The sequence below is a fragment of the Rhipicephalus microplus genome, chromosome 3 (assembly GCF_043290135.1).
Source record: "Rhipicephalus microplus isolate Deutch F79 chromosome 3, USDA_Rmic, whole genome shotgun sequence".
Classification (NCBI taxonomy): Eukaryota; Metazoa; Arthropoda; class Arachnida; order Ixodida; family Ixodidae; genus Rhipicephalus; species Rhipicephalus microplus.
Window position 1 is genome coordinate 72,123,708 of NC_134702.1, and position 17,256 is coordinate 72,140,963.

Here is a 17,256-nt window from a genome sequence, read left to right on the forward strand (position 1 = left end):
TAAGCGTCTCAGTTGTTACTTCGCTGTGTCTGAAAAGGGCATTCTTTTGGCGAACGTAGACTGTGCAAAAAGTGGAGTGACCATTGTGCGCCCAGTAACTATAACAGAATCGTTCTATTTAAAGCCCAAGGCGTACGATTGTCCCCACCGCTATATAAACGAGCACACGTGAGAGCGTCCCCTCTCCGTGAGGCAAAGTATGCATGAGAGATGAAAGCGCCCGCCACCACATCGTGACGATCTGGCGACGTGCGCTCATTGCGGCATCTCGTTGGTAATGCTGAAAACACGATAATTACTCCAGAGATGCCCATAAACAGTGGTAAGTGGTAGATATAAATAGCTTGCTGTTTGAGCAATGAAGGTGGTGCGCTTATTGGCTCAGTGGCTAACGCCTCACACTCACAACTCAGAGGTTCCATTCCGCGCGCCGGGGGCTTTTTCTAGATTATTTTTCTTTCTTGGGTTTTCATGTATATACATACGTATACATGTGCGGTGATGACAGCGAAACCCACGTCGACGCCGGTGACAAAATCCAGCAAATAGTGTCCATATAATTGCTATTGCAATAATGAATAAATAAGATCGCATATCTTCATGAAACCACCTTCCTAATATTAAAGCGGTGCCTTGAAGCAACAAAAATATGTCTAATTCTTGAAAAGCTTTATATTTAATTGTAGAAACACCAAATTATGCAATATATATTGAACTCATTCCCTTACTTATGAGTTTGATATATGCAGGCTTGACTGCAGGCCGATTGCTCAAGATCATGCTTTGTAAAGCAACTAAGAAATGTCATCTCACGTCTCCCTCCTTTCCACTGCTGTGTCTTCGGTGAAATGAAAACTTTCAGGATACTGTTCATAAACATTGCTTCAGCCCTTACATGGCAGTGCTTGAGTGCAACTTTTTCATATTAAACTAGCCTTTCATGCACCTCACAATGTGCTAAAGCATCACTCTTCTTACCAGAAAACACCTGGCAAGACAGAAAGCGGGTGAAATGGAAATTACAGTGGCGATGCCGCTGCGAGGTTTCGTCCTCAACTCGTAACGTCACAGACTTCGATGGTTGTCTGCTAGAACCTACATATCAATGTCTAAATTTGTATTATAAGAAAGCTTTATAGACCTCCTTAAGCAAGCACTGAAAAATTCTATTTATGAAGCATTAGCAAATAAGACAAAGAAGCATCAAGATTCATGACGTCACAATAAAATTCCGGTGCCGTACGTTCGGTGCAAAATTTAAAAAACCCACTTTCAATTTATTTTCTAAAAATGAACCTAATACAATGAAATTAACATTAGACTTCTCAGGTAAAAACTTATGAGCCCTAAATGGTGAACCTTATTCCCTGAGCAAATATGGTAGCACCTGTCAAATACTTCAAATATGCCGAGATTCCCAAACTAGAGAAACAAAAAATCAGAGCAAGCGGTCGACAGTGTTGATTTCGTTTATTTACGTGGCAGATTAACATTAATTCCTAGCATGTTTCCAGCTGTATCAATTGAAAATACATAAAGCGAATCGATATCACTGCACTCTTTCTCTTGCTCCAAGGAAGGCACAGACGCTTGCGACTGCAGAAAATTCAACTTGCTGGCCTCGATGCATACTTCCTCGACGGCTTCAGGGAACTCCCAGTATTCGATGACCATTGCATCTTCGGGGCGGCGGAATTCGACTAGGTGAATCCCATGTGGCGAAGTCAACCGCTGCCTGATTACAAAAGAATAAGATGGGTGAGCCTATGCCGCATGCCATGAGGACCTATGGCACTACCGACCAATTTCAAAACTGATCAATGGCCACCAGCTGTAATGCTCAAAGTGTTCTGCCGGAGCATGCTACACTTCATTAACCCTTTGCCGACATGTATTGGATTCTCTCTCACCATACAAAAATGCGAGTTCCGGTTAAGTGTTCGGAGGTAGCTAATATGCACATATACTCCCGTGGGCCGATTTATCCTTTGAGTCTTTTGCTGTGTTTTTTGGCAACTTTTAAATGTCTGATAACTGCACTTCCCACAACAACTGGGAAGGTAATATCCCACCTCTGGGTAAGCAACTTGCACTTTCTGCAAGTTTGTGGAAGGAACTGCAGTCAGACACGACCTTAGAAATCTGCACCATTCCCTCCTCAAAAACCTACACCAATGTGTGAGCCTGACGTCATGAGCTCGACAGCCGGTGACTCCAGCTTCAGAGTGCACGAGCAGGACTACAGTCAAATCGAAGTATATTGAACACGCATACAACAACACCCCCTTGAATATACTTTCAATATAGGAAATGTTTCTTGTTTAAGTTTATCTATATGTCACTTGCGATCCCCTTCAGGTTTAATACAATAGTCATTCAACTGTATTTCTTTAGTCCATGAGGTGATCTGCTGTCATGCTTGGCTCATTTAGATAAAGCCTGTTGGAACTTTGTAAGTTGCGCTCAACTGTAGCATGAACTTCATTATTCTGAGGACTACTTTAGCACTAGTCTGAATACAAAAATGGCAATGAGGAAACAAGAAAACAGCTCATGTAGTGGTTATCTCTAGCATGATGCTAGCCGGGAGATGTCCACTGCACAAGACACTCTGCAATGAATGAGCAAATAAAATATATTTAAAACTGGTCAGGCAGTTTAATTTGGGAAAGCCGGAAGGAAGAGGGGAATAACCTCTGTCCCTTTTTACCCTCCTTTGTTGAAGATAAAGAAAATTATCTGTTTGTCTACATAACTGCTTTTTCTGTGTAACATGTAAAATACCTTTAAACTAAAATGACGGCCATCCAAGTGACTGCTCTTAACACTTAATGGTTTCAAACGGGCACTAAAAGAGTTTTCACAAGACATAGAAAATATTTTCGAAAAGCACATTCTCTGAAGCCATTGTGACGATTTTTGTATGCAGGCTGCACGAATGAAATTACTGAGAATAATACTGTTAATTAAGATGAGAGTTTGGTCACACATACACAGGAACACTGTTTAGATGCATCCTAAAAGAGACACACCCTCAGATGCAAAAACAGACAAGCCAAGCCTTTCGTATGTTCAAGTCTCATTTCTGATCTGAGGCTGAGTTCACGAATCAGAGTAAAATTGTCCAAATACTGTTGCTTGTGACCCTACTGTTTGAAAAAACAGAATTCTTCAACAGACTGAGTCAGAATGAAAGACTTTTTGGAGTCAATAAAAAGTGTACTCACTCATTATGAAACTTGATTGAGCCAGAAACATTTGACATCCTGCTGATGTTCAACCATCTGAAAGATTCATAAGAATAAAGTTCTCTGTCTCCTACACACTACTTCGTCGTGAGCTTTCATGAATATAATATCTTTAGATTTGATTCAACACACTTGATTTTACAGATGCGTCTCTATGCTGGTCAAAAATGTTTACTTTCCCCAGGCAGAAATGCATGCACTTCTCAAAGGACAAGAAATTGACTCGACTGTCCGAAAAGTGCGATGAAGCGATAACTGTGCACTTGCACAGTGTGGACAAGCTGTTGTGCAAATTTTATAAATAAGTACTGTAATCAGAAAGTCGCAGAGTATTAAACAACCTGCCTCACGTATAATTTCAGTTTCTCACTTAGCCTTTTCGCCCTTCTCAGGAGCAAAGAGGGGTAGGCCTGCTGTGGTGACTACACCTACTTTGGCAACGTAGCATGACATCAGCGATTACGGCATCAGCACGCAACCAACCACCGAGCAGGCTTACTCCACGTACTGCTAATGTCATAGTGGCACTACTGTCACCCTATGTGACAAAGATGCATCGTAAGCTCGCAGTCGAAACCACATCACCGCAGGGCCACTGCGCCATTTTGTAGAGCGGAGGATCAACTGACAAAGGCAGCTCTACATAAACTTGCCCATGCGCAACTTAACGTTACTTCGAAGACGAGGAGGACTGGGCAGGCGCTGGAGAAAAACGTGGGAATCGTTTTTCAAAACGGAGCATCTGCATGGCGTGAGTCACAATGGTATCCATATGAATTGGCAACCATGTTTGGGAGACGTAAAAGAAAAAAAAAATATCGGAGCCTGTTTACTGGCTCTAACACAGAACTGGATAGCATGCCATAAATGTAAAAAAAATTATAATAAAATGTTTACGTATTTTCATTTGATATCATTGCATTTATGATAATTTCTAATATTGCAACTATTATCTCAGTGAACTTTCTGTTTTTATTTTTAATCACATAGGAAGAACCTATGACTGTCAACCTGCTTAAAGTGCTGCCTCATGCTCCTGCTAGTGTAGTCATTCGCAAATGAAACCATCTGTTCAAACAGAACGCACTTTTTTTTATTGAAATAGAAAATAAACAAAAGCGTTTTTGACACCAATACTTGGCGACGGCTACCCCTTTCCACTTAAATGGTAGAAATAAAGAAAATAAGAAAAACAATAGCATACATACATATATACAGTTCTACATGGGTGAGAGCAAAAGTTCTACTATGGGCAGAACAAACACGTAGACGCCACGCTCACTTTTAACTTTTGTCCGCTAAGTAGTCATCACAAATCTTCGTTGATTGATTGATTTGTGGGGTTTAACGTCCCAAAACCACCATATGATTATGAGAGACGCCAAGTGGAGGGCTTCGGAAATTTCGACCTCTTGGGGTTCTTTAACGTACACTCGAATCTGAGAACACGGGCCTACAACATTTCCGCCTCCATCGAAATCGCAGCCGCCGCAGCCATCACAAGTCTTCGTTTCTTCGAAGAAGTGTCGCAGCACCTTCATTACTTTGCCATTTGTTTTGCATGGCCATGGACCTAGTATTTTATTCACTGCAAATGGCCACTCGGGATCTAACTTATGGAGTTCCTGTTTTAGTCTCCTTCAATGTGTGTCGGGTTTCAGACAGTCGAGCAAGAGGTGACAGATATCCTCGTCGTCATGGCCGCATGACCATGCTGAGGATGTTTCAAGCTGAATACGAAGTAGGAAGTGCTTTGTGTAAGCAGTGCCGAGTTGTAGGCTATGTATGAGTGAGTCGATACGTCTTGGGAGGTCACGGTCTAACGCACTTTTCAAGTGCACCGTCATAAGACCATAGTGCTTGTGAAACACGATGAACATCAGGGGGGAAGCGTATCTGCTTACAAGTACAAAAATCACAATGCAAATCGGCAGCAAAAATAGCTGTAAATATCATTACTACATGTACACTAGGCTTGTGCACATAGTAAATTTTAAGTGCATAGCGAATGGTGATTTGGTTCAAATAATTTCAAATCGAATTTGAATAGTCGATTTTGCATATTGGGTCCCTATCTTAACGCCAAAAATGAGTAGGCCGGGTGTAGGAACGGTGAAAAACTGAAATGTCGAAAAATCGAAATGCCTAAAAAACTAAATGCCAGAAAATCGAAATGCTGGATAAGCATAGCGTCGAAAACCACAAGAAATTTTGTCCATTCGGAGAGAAATTGACAGTCGAAGACACAGAGTGGTGTGCTCTCATATGACAAATGCTGACCGTATCTGCAGAGACCGCTATGTTTATGTTTTTGACAACAAAGCAGGTCCTAGACAATACCTGAGGTGTCAAAAGCGAAGAGAATGCAACGCAAGAGTGATTACGGACCTTCCTATAAAACCCTGCCATAGTGCTCTCGAATACAGTGATCCACGCAATCCATGCCCTTTTGGATCATCACTTCCTTGAAAAGGAAGCAAACTAAGCTAGCAAACACTTTGCATAGTTTCTTTTTTGGAAGCTTCAACCATATGCAAAGCGCTCTTCCAAACGAGTTCGAAAGCGTGTACACATCGTACAAGGCTAGTGGAACTTTTATCTTGGCAGGACTCTATATTTTGCACTAAAGCAATCGTGATGCTGAAATTTTGACGTTTCGGCATTCCGACGTTTTGTTGTTTTGGTTTTTCGTCAATTTAACATTTTGTTTTTTTTTTATAATTTTCGTCATATTTCTCAAGACACAACTAACCTGCAGAATACTTTTCTAAAAATTGAAACAAGGCATGCACAAATGTTATTCTTTTTGGTTAAAAGGAAGTGAAAACAAGATTCAATATCATAGTAGCAGGATTTCACATTAAGTAGAATGCAAATAATAGCCTATATTACATTTTAAGATTTAGTATACTTAGAGCACATAAGCTGACATAACAAGGCTTTAAAGTAAAAAATTGGCAGATTCCACGTACAGTGGAAATCGATGATATGCAAAGCACGAATCAAGAAGGTTGATATGTCACTTTAAGATCAGCCCAATGTTACGAGGCGCACGCAAATTGTGCCGTACACGACTTCCATATCATTATCATGTTTCCGCCTTGCATTTGAGTTCGCGCTCTCTTCACGTCACATAATACCAAATTTGGTATATGTGATGCTAGCAAAACGGCCGCAAGCGTGCCATGAGCGTAGCATGCAGTCATATTTTGTATGACCGCATGTCATGATTATCATGTTTGGACGTGTCATTTACCTGCATCATCTATTCACGTCACGTGATACCTAACTTGGTATATTTGAAGCTAGCAAAACGGTCGTGAGCGCGTTATGAGCGTAGCATGTAGTCATGTTTTACATAACACGGATGCCATGATTATCATGTTTGGACATCGTCCATTCGCGTCACGTAATACTAAATTTAATATATGTAAAGCTAGCGAAACGGCCGTGAGCGCATCATGAGCATGATGTGTTGTTATGTCCTTACATGACACGCATGTCATGATTATCATGTTTGGACGTGTCCTTTCTCTTAGATGTTCATTCGCGTCACGTAATACCAAATTTGGTATATGTTAAGCTAGCGAAACGGCCGTGACATGCATACGTGCTCTTACATGACACGCATCTGCCCCGCCGAGGTAGTCCCGTGGCTATGGTATTCGGCTGCTGACCCGCAGGTCGCGGAATCAAATCCTGGTTGCGACGGCTGCATTTTCAAAGGAGGCAAAACTGCTGTAGGCCAGTGGGCCCAGATGTGGGTGCTCGTTGAGAAACCCTAGCTGGTCGAAATTTTCGGATCCCTCCACTTCGGCGTCTCTCATAATCATATAGTGATTTTGGGACTCTAAACCCTGCATATCAATCACTCACACGCATCTCATTATCATCATGTTTGCACCATCATATACCTTTATCACCCATTCAAGTCCCGTAACACCAAATTTGGTATATGTGAAGCCAGCGAAACAACTGCCAGCGCACCATGAGCGTGGTGTGAAGTCACATGACATGCATATCATGATTTCTACGTTAGGGTCTGTCACTTATGTATGCCATGCACCCATGTTACACCATACCAGTTTTGAAATATGTCATGTGAACGAAACCACCGCAAGAGCAACAAGACCATGAAATGTAAATGATGACATTCATGACATACATGTCATGATTTTCATGTTATGACTAGTCATTTATGCTCGTCATATTATTCCATACCAATTTTGGTATCGATACCATTATCAAAACGGCCAGGAGAGCTAAAAGTTGTAGGCGGCTAGATAAATAGATAGATACACTCAAAGTCACCAAAGTTCGCTATGAAATGCTTCACAATAAAAAAAAGTACTAATTGATGCGAGGGTAATATCGTCATTGAACCTTGAAGTGAGGCTTTGCGGCAGTGTGAGTGTGAGTGTTTTCTGGAAAAGTGTTCTCATGGCATAGCACTCCTGCAAAGCAGTGAAACCACCTTTTATATCCACCAATTTGATTATTTTGAATACATCGAAATTTTCAGTAACTTCAATTCGAATTGAAGTGAACTCGAGTACTGTAATATTCATTCGAATATTTACAGAAGCCTTATATACACATCACAACCAATACTACCGATCTTCTATTACAATCCACATTAAAAATCATGGAAAACACTGCAAGAAATAAGTAATCTACAGACTGGTACCAATGCTGCCAAAGGGATGATGACCATGCTGTTGAAAGCCAAACCTATTCAGCATTCAAAAAGACAACATAATTGAACTCCCCCCCCCCCCCAGCCGACCATGAGTTCTAAGGGAAATGCACAGTTTGTGAGGCTCTTTCGAACTTTTTGTAGTTGTTGACATGGTAAAGCATTAGCATTAGAAGCCTCACTTGAGCCCACAAGCAGGGGAAAACTGTGCTTTACGTATCCGTCAGCAATGTGTGAAGAAAAAAGTGGGCGAATGGTGGAAATTAACAAATAGTGAAATATAATGTAACAAAATCTTGATTAACGCAAAAGAAGTTTAGAAAATAAAAAGTTACAGTTTCAACAACATCCAAACCAATGACTGCTATGGTTTCACAGGCCCTACCATGTCGACATCATTATTGTGCCTGGGGCTGCTGTGATTTTCGCCATGATTTGCAGCTTCGTAGCGCAACTTACAACACACTGTCAAAATTTGGAATTATGCTGACAGATCCAAAGTTACTTGACTAATAAGAAATGCTTAACTTCAAAATTTTTTAACCACCTGTACCCTACCGCAGTTGTCGCATGTTTTGTACAGCTCACGTAAGGGCAAGTTAATCATATGAAAATATCATGTACAGTAATTAGAGCTGTTACAAATAATTAAGGAATGCCACTAAAAAAAATTGCACAACGCCATACCAAGCAAGTAAATTTTTAGCCACAAGTTAGGGCGCACTTCACACAGCACACAAAATAGATTAGAAGCTTCTTACGGGTGATAGCTCAAAATCAGGGCGCAAGAACGTGTCCATCTGGCTCCCGAAGGGGATGATTTCGAACTCTGGACGCGTGCTGCGACATCACGGGACTTCTTCGGCTCTAAGCACAGGAAAATGAGAATAAAACTACAAACCACAAGAACAATGCTCAAACACTTTTACTTTCATTGAGCTTCTTTTCAGCAATTGAAACAGAACCGTTTCACTGGGATATGCATCAGACATGCACAATACAAAGCAAGTACTGTTCAAAGTGCCGCTGCCTGCACTGCCAGGGTTCCAGAAACGTTCCTTCGCCTAGCGTAATATCCCTGAAGAACTCGTTAGTGCTATAGTCAGTTAGTCTGGTTAATGCACATCAAGTGGAACTGTAAACAGCATTTCGCAAGTGTGCGTGTGATTGCAGTCTAATATTCCCTTAAGCCAGACTACTTTCGAAAAGCAGGTGTGCTGCAACCATAGCTTATAGCTTGCACCCTCTCCCCTTCAGTGCAGGAAGATGTTGTACTGTTGTCCCTCCTCCAATATTCCTCCAATTCATTGCTCTGCAGCGATGATAAACTGCAGAATAGTATACTAATGCATGATAACAAAGATGACAGAAAGAATGCTGATTTTCAAACTGAAGCTTTTTATTCGATGTTACGATATAAACATTCTAATGATAAAGATAATTAAATGCATCTTTTTTTTTTTTTTCAAGGAGCTGCATCTCTGCACGTGTGGTTAGCCGCTAGTCATTTCCACGATCGTGGACAAGCACATTCTTTCAAAGATTTAGTCCTTCTGATACACCATGACTGGCGCACACGTGAAATTGGACAGGCTTACAACATCGGGAATGAGCGCACATATGTCAGCCAAGCTTCAGTTTCCTTGCAGAATGACCAGACTTTCCATAATAATAGGGTGTTTGTTATATACCTGATGCATACATCTGCTGTTTTATGTTTAGTATACGGTTCGTTCCTAAGGACTACTAGAAATTTTGAATGAAAGACAAGCGCTTGCCCTGTCCTCCTTTTGTCATCTTTGCGACTTCGTGCTATCCTTAACAACACACTAATGATGAACTTTCCAGCAAAACCGTCTCTTAAGAAGAACATTTTGAAATGTGGGTGTTAGATGAGTTTTGTTACAGGCAGTGCCTGTCCTGATTTATGAAGTCATCGTAGACTAGTGGTTCTGATAAGCACAGCACTCTCACCAAGAGTTGTCAGACGAATTTTTCCCGGTAGCGGTGGATCCCCGTTGTTGACGTCTACGCTTTCTGACGGTTGTGCAGCTGAAGCAGGAATGTGATTTGCAACCTGCAGCAGTTGAACCAATTCAAGTTTTATTTGCAACACATACGAAGTAGAAGGTTGAGGTCCACCTCGGCGAGAATGTGGCAACATGAGCAGCGCACACATGCACAACACAAAGCTTTCCATTGTGGTGGTTCAATTAACACAGTGGATCCTCATTTACACGTTTCCAAAGAAAAGAGCACAGAAAATAAATCTACGATCCGAAAAAACCTACAATACGAATCAGGTCAATTTAACTTTCGTGACTGTGAGCATAGGAGCCAGGAAACCGTATTAAGCAGTGACGTGTCAACGAAGTTCTACTGCGCAACACGCAGTTCTCTGCATATAAATAAATCCAGCCACACTTTCTCATGGGACTCTGTTACTCCTTTCAGAGACATTATTTTACAACTCGCACAATGGTTTCATTACTAGAATGTGTGATTATAGGCAGCCAAGTTCGTTTATACTTAAGATAATTCTGCAACTTATGACATTGCAAATGCAATAAAATGGTGCACTTATTATTCTTTTAGTAACATCAGTTATGAAATCTGCACCGATTATAACCACACTAGGTCAGAACCTTTTGCAGTGCAGTCCACTTATAAGGATACCACTTATCACGACCCATTGGTTATAATGATAGGTTAACTTAACAGAGTCACTTTATGAATTAGGGCAACAGATAAAAAAACAACACATATAGCGATACTTTACTCACCGCATACCCAATTTAACAATCAAAATTTTTCTATCTGGATGACAATTAATTTTTCATGCAGCATAATGCATAAAGCAGTAGAATCAACTGACATAAACAGCCTGTGGAAAAAGAACACTACCGGCTATGACAGAGGCAGAGCGTTAGAAAAGCTTTTGACATAAGACAGTACTGCCCCATTCTGAGCAGAGCTATACATCCCCTTTGGGAAAGTTCAGTGGTCTTTTAATGTCGCTGCCAGCCTAGAGACTGCTGGACTAGTTTGGAAACACCGTGTTTACGCCTCACTGACTCCAATTTGTGCCGAGGTTTCTCACGGTGCTGCACAAGTGGGATTACTGTCAGCAGTTGTGCTTCCTTAGTGATCGACCAGCTGTATCTTAGCCACTATTCGTGTGCATGTTGGCCGTGCAGAACATTGTGCACTTGCAAAGATATTGCAATGGGAGCTTACGGTGTGGTGGGCATCCCAGAGATGTTCCAGAGCTCGATAGGCATTCCAGAAGTACGCTAGCCAGAAAAGGAGCCCTAGACTGCCCGCTAACGTGAGTTTAGGGCACCCCAGCACAAAATGGTGAACAGTTCTACCACTAGATTTGGCCCTGCCCCTCCGGCAAACTCTCTGAAGAGATATACAGCTCCGATTCTGTGATGAGATTATTGACGAGGCAATCGTCAAGAATGTGTTTTTTCGACAGATGGCAATAGTTAAGTTTGGGGCACGCGAAGGATGGCGCCCGCCGAAAAGGGAGGTTAATGAAAAGAGGGTGCGCAGGCGCGGACTAAGCTCTTCGGCTCCAAACACCGTGAGCTTTTGTTCACCGCACTTTGTGCTGGCGAGTCACCCGCACGGCGGAAGCGTTTCACGGCGAGCCAGACTGAGAAATAACTAGCCCTGTCGCGACACCGCTCCCGACAATATAATGTGGCTGCGTGCTGCCACAATACATGTGGATAGACTGCAGCATCATGTCTAATAATTTCAGACGGCCGACCGGCTGTCTAGCCAGGCTTGTTGTCTGACGAAAGTATTTTTTAAGCTGTATGTTTACGAAATTGTAGAGTTTTTTAGCTGATTTCTTGGAGGATGAGGAAAGCAAAGTGTGGGAACGCAGAGGCGGAGACACGTCTCTGAGGAAAGGAGAGTTGTTTGCTGCATTGGTGGAGCATCGAAAAGGGGTTCGTCCCACAAGGCGATCTCAAATGAGACGGGAGGTATTTAATAGAGAGAAATGGAGAAGAGTGAAGCTTGGTGCTCGAGAACGAAATCGGAAAGCGGGGACAGAGGTCGTGCTTGGCACCGACTTTGATCCGAGGTTGATACTACATTGAGAAGTTGGCGTACGTGTGGGGAGTATACGAAGGGCTCGGCAAGTAACGCCGACTTAACACAGCCCAGTGCTTACTGTACGGTCGGCTCAGTGGCCACCCCGGCCTTTGTTTGTAAATAAGTGTCCGTGTGTAAATAAACTGAAGTTTATCAGGAAGTGAGCGACCGGGCCTGTCCAGTTCTTCAACGTGTCGGCGTGACTGTCTGAACCATCGGGAATAAATCCATATTCCCAATCTTAACTGCAATGTGGTGCAATGGGGGCGATTGCAGCACGAACAGTGAGAGCGAGATCGGCAGTGCCTCCGGTGCCTTTTCTCAGACTCCAGCCTCAATTTCCACACAATGCGCACTGTTGCTTACTGACTTGTCAGCTGACCTTTATTCACTCAAAAAAATTGCTGCCAGTGTTCACACAGAAGCTTAAAGTAATTCACGGCACAGTTATGAGATTGAAGCTGCTGCAAAAGCATTTCATACACTTAACACTATTTTTCATTTTCCTCGAAATCGTTATAAATGGACACCACTGTGTATGTAGTGCCGCCACCTTTAGTATTATAAGCTTACTATTGTGAAGCAGCTTACCGATTCTGAGTCATCAGCCGATACTGTGTAGATGCGAGAGATATCATGGAACCCATGGCCCATAATGCCATCAGCTGTGTGGCCAAGACCGAACGTGTGGCCTAATTCATGTAGCACACCGCCCAAAGAGCTGGAGTAACATGCCGAAAGCGTGCCCCTGAACAGTAAAAGAGAAGATTAGCAAGCTGCACTTTAGTACTAAGTTTATGAAAAACATTTTTCCATTTCATCATTCTAAAAAAAATATTTTTAGAATGATTATGGCATAATTCTTTTCGATGTAAGCGTTTGGTCTGGTCACTGAGTCATCCTAAACTATGCATGCTGTGCCAGCTAGACATGGAAGAAGGAAGAAATGAAGACTCACGCCGCTCTCTCAACACTTCCGGCTCTTCTCACTTACTGACTTTTTCATATATCATGCGCAACGGACCGGCAGAAGCTACCTACCCCAAAGTTGTGACTGTTGTCAGTTTTGATCGCCACCTTTTAAATAAATTTCCACCACCACCTGTCTCTGTCTGCTATCACAACACTGAACCTTCCTTTGCTACTTGCTCCTTTCATTTCTAGTTCCCTCCTTCATAGTTAAAAAAAATTTTTTTTAAGGAATAACTATGTTTTTTCACCATTATTTGTGTGCAAGTTTACTATTTTCATTCTCCTCCACCAGTCAGGGCAACTGAAACTGGGCTAGACTTTCGGCATACGCTGCCAGGGAAAACAGCCTCTACCCTGATAAAAATAGGTCCTTTTGATGAAACAACTGTTGCACGAACATTCATTTTATCGTGACCTGTCACTAGAGGAAACACCATACAAATCCATTTCTGTTAAAGTTTCTTCACGAATATCCACAATGACTTCTTTACAGAGACACAACTTGTATATGTATATGCATTCCATATCTCTTTATATTACTACATTACTTTTGAAAATAGGGCACGTCAGACCCAATATGAGGAGACCAAGATGCAGTACGATTCTTCACCACATAAATAGCCGCATACTGGCTAGGATGTTGAGGATGAAAGGCAATCAGGTTCTTTTTTTTTTTTACTTCTTTAAGCCACTTTGTGCACGGTGTGGCGAATTCCTAATTATTGTCACCCCGCCGCGGTGGTTTAGTGGCTAAGGTACTCGGCTGCTGCATTTCCCATGGCGGCGGAAATGTTGTAGGCTCGTGTGCTCAGATTTGGGTGCACGTTAAAGAACCCCAGGTGGTCGAAATTTCCGGAGCCCTCCACTACGGCGTCTCTCATAATCATGTGGTGGTTTTGGAACGTTAAACCACACATATCAATTAATTAATCATTGTCAGCTGACATGTTTGTTCGCTCAGCTAAAGCAGCAAGCCACCTTTTCAAGGAATAACATTTTTTAAATCTCGCAACAAAATCTTTTTCACAAGTGCAGCACAGACCAGTTCAATACAAAAGACCTGCATATTACAGCACAAATACGACAACTAATAGCCTATATGCTTTTTCTGGCCTAATTGTGCGTTGTATTCATTCCTAGAGCAGAGTGAGATTTGCACAAACCACTTTTCGCACTGAATGCAACGTGGGAAAACTAGAATTATTTACCTGTAGTTGCTGTCGTCCATAAAACGTAGGTAATCCACCCGCCTCGTGTCGTACAACCTCCCAGAGAGCTCGTCGGCGTTCTGAGCCCAAGTGTAGAGGCAACCCGTTCCGCACAAGGCCAGTCCTCCAGCACCAATCATAACGTGACCCGACACTCGTTTCATAACCTCACCGTGCGTCGTCGGCCTGACTCCATCACCTTGATAGCGCGTCCAGGACAGAAATGCCACAAACTTGCAGCGATCCCCGTCTCTCAGTTTCGAATTCATCAGCTCTGTTGCTACATAGTTCCAGATGTCCTCGCTCGTCATCGCTAGGGCCTCACCGTAACGAAGCTCACTTTCAAAGACGTGAACCACAGCCTTTCCTTCTTCTGTACACTCGAGACAAAACGACTTGTTACCGATGCCACTTGCAGCTAGTGTTTCAGCCATTGCCATTTGTAGAATTTGCATTCCCAAGCCGATACGATTGCAAGCACTCTCGATTGAGCAGTTTTCTTCCTCAGGCCCTTGGAAGTTACCGTTTTGCGGTGCATCGGAACACGTGACGTAAACAAGCCGTACGTATTTGCACTGATTGTGGAGCACTGGCTCAAAGAACAAAGTGAAAGTTTGACAATCTCTGTCATGTTTCAAAACAAGGTCATTTCTCCCACGTACAAGCTGAACAATTACTTTGAATGCTCCATATGCAGTTGGCCATGGCGTGAAGTGGTCAGGGCATAAGCCGGAGAGGTTTGCTACAAACACCGAGGCCGTGGAGCAGTCACTTCTGCACACACCACTCAGTAGCACCAACGGATAGTGGACAATGCTACCAGGCTTGTGATTTGTGACCCAAAATGCCATTTTCGTAAGTAGCAATGTTAGAAGTAGCCACAAGCATGGCTATCTATACCTGCTCTGGTGCTAGACAAATGAAATCGAGCAAATAAATGGAAAGTGAGAAAGCCTAGTTTTGTTTATTGAACCTATCTATGTACTGTACCTACGATGTAGTGGAATAGTAAGCAGTGTCGGGTGTCATGAGATGCAGCAGGAACTATTCCCTTCTTGTTCTTTTTTTGCGGTTGCAGCAATGTAACTCTGCTCGAATTTCTTGGCCATCCATTCGGGCACGGGTGCGTTCCAGTCCTTGGGAGGCTCGGACCTCAGCTGCCAGACATCATTGTCTCGACTGGCTTTTAGACGGTCGTGCTTCCTCTTCTCCTCGCTCTCCACCACGGCATTCTGTTCACAAAGAAGAATGAAAGATGAGATGGCACCACAAGCACGAATGCAATAGTTCAAAGCATTACCAATGGTAAAGATTATTCATAGCTTTCCATAGAGTGAAGAATCATTCATGTGATGCACCCCCACAACTACTCACTAGCTCTACAATATGACTGTCTGACACCAACTAGCTTTAATAACACTCTGCACTTCGCCAAGGTGTTTACTTGCGTCTTTCATAATCAATCATATGGTGGTTTTTGGATGTTAAATCCCACGTCGATCAATTAAGCTGTTTACTTGGTTCTAAGATACATAACCTGATTCTGTGGTAATCTTATGACCTCGCAGCACCATTTATAAAAAGAACTTGAATAGACTAATGCCAATTAAAATCACAATATGCTTTATTACATATGCAAGTATTCCTGTGGTTTGCATTATAAATGATTCCTAGAAAATATCTTCAGTTCATATATTTTACCATTCGAATTTCATTTCAGGCAACTGAGACAATTGGGATACCTTTAGCAACATTGCTGTTTCGCAGCAAGTGTTTAAGATGCGTTGTATTGTTCAGTAGGGCCCGTAATACTTTTCAAACGCTTGTTACATCAAATACTCCGATGCTCTGACTAAGATGCGAGAATTGTCATGTACTATAATTATGAATATTTTATATGCTGGTTTGTCACTCGCGAGGCATTTTTCATTTACATCTAACTGGTAAATTGAATTGAGGGGCTCATTACCGGGCACCAATACTTAACGCACTTTTATAAATAGCTAGCTTAACTCATAAAATGAATGTGCAATCAGATCACTCATAAAGAAATTACTACCATACTTACAAGCGCATCTACGTCCTTGTTTTTCCTCCAGATGAGGCAGTTGTCGAAGTCTTTGCGCCACTGACTGCAGTCTAGCGTGGTTCCATCGATGAAGTACTGGTGGAAGCGCCCCCTAATACCTTCAGGAAAAGAAAATCGCGCGGTCCTTCAACGCACGTACCAAACTAACAAAAAAAAAACAACGCCTGAAAGCGAGCGCACGAAAATGAACATACTTTTGCAGTCCGAAAGCTCTTCGCTGTACCACTCGCATGGTCTCACCTACGAAGCAACAGAAATGGTGACACCTCTATGAATGGCAGTGCCATAAAATGGGTGTGGTGCGCTGAAAAAAACACTTATGATTGCTCTATCAAAGTTTACAAGAGAAGAAGAGCACTTCAAATAGGCGCGCCCATCTCACACAGATGGTCAGTGGTGTTGGACGTATCTTTCGTGTCATGGGACGAATGTTACGCTGCGCGTGCAGTGAAACATGTGCCTCGCAAGCGGTCAGTGGGGTCGCGTGGCGAGACACCAGTACTCGGGAGTCTTGTGGAAAGATTACCGCTCTCGCACAGAAATAACGCATTTTCACGGCTTCAAGTGCAGTCCAGCGTTATGCCCTACTCACCATCCAGGCGTTACGGGGGATGCCTTCGACATTTTTCGGTACTACATTCGCAGTTTCGGTACGCAGAGATGCCGGGAGCGTCGCCATGTTACAGCGGCGCAGAGCCAATTGCTTACGTTGGTCCCGCAGAAATAAAAAAACTCAATTTCACTAAATAATTACATTTTTCTTCTTAATTAGTATATTACAACTTATTTTGTTATTTTTGAATGCACGCATTATGTTTTGAAAAGATGCCTATATTTATATAACTCGTAGTTTCGGTTTTATTAGGCGTGTTTCGGTTTAGATTGCATTCAAATTCGGAGTTTGCATGAATTCTATTGTCGTCTTTGTCAATA

The 17,256-nt window shown here is 42.4% G+C and overlaps 2 protein-coding genes across 3 annotated transcripts; both read right to left on the minus strand.

Moving 5' to 3' along the window:
- Positions 1 to 1,453: 1,453 nt before the first annotated feature.
- LOC119173536 (uncharacterized) lies at positions 1,454 to 15,085 on the minus strand. The gene is made up of 6 exons (XM_037424346.2): positions 14,235 to 15,085; positions 12,646 to 12,802; positions 9,919 to 10,021; positions 8,706 to 8,811; positions 3,228 to 3,284; positions 1,454 to 1,735 (listed from the first exon to the last, which is right to left on the minus strand). Exons 1-6 carry the CDS (start codon positions 15,083 to 15,085, stop codon positions 1,471 to 1,473), a joined length of 1,539 nt encoding a protein of 512 aa, XP_037280243.2. The 3' UTR covers positions 1,454 to 1,470.
- Positions 15,086 to 15,168: 83 nt separating this feature from the next.
- On the minus strand, positions 15,169 to 17,046 carry LOC119173544 (synaptic plasticity regulator PANTS). Of its 2 annotated transcripts, none has more exons than XM_037424355.2 (4): positions 16,916 to 17,046; positions 16,518 to 16,563; positions 16,303 to 16,421; positions 15,169 to 15,466 (listed from the first exon to the last, which is right to left on the minus strand). In XM_037424355.2, the coding sequence occupies exons 1-4, from the start codon at positions 17,000 to 17,002 to the stop codon at positions 15,260 to 15,262; spliced, it is 459 nt and encodes a 152-aa protein (XP_037280252.2). In that variant the 5' UTR covers positions 17,003 to 17,046; the 3' UTR covers positions 15,169 to 15,259. The 2 variants fall into 2 exon arrangements, with proteins under 2 accessions (XP_037280252.2, XP_075745923.1); XM_075889808.1 differs by lacking the exon at positions 16,916 to 17,046 and adding an exon at positions 16,706 to 16,894.
- Positions 17,047 to 17,256: the final 210 nt, after the last annotated feature.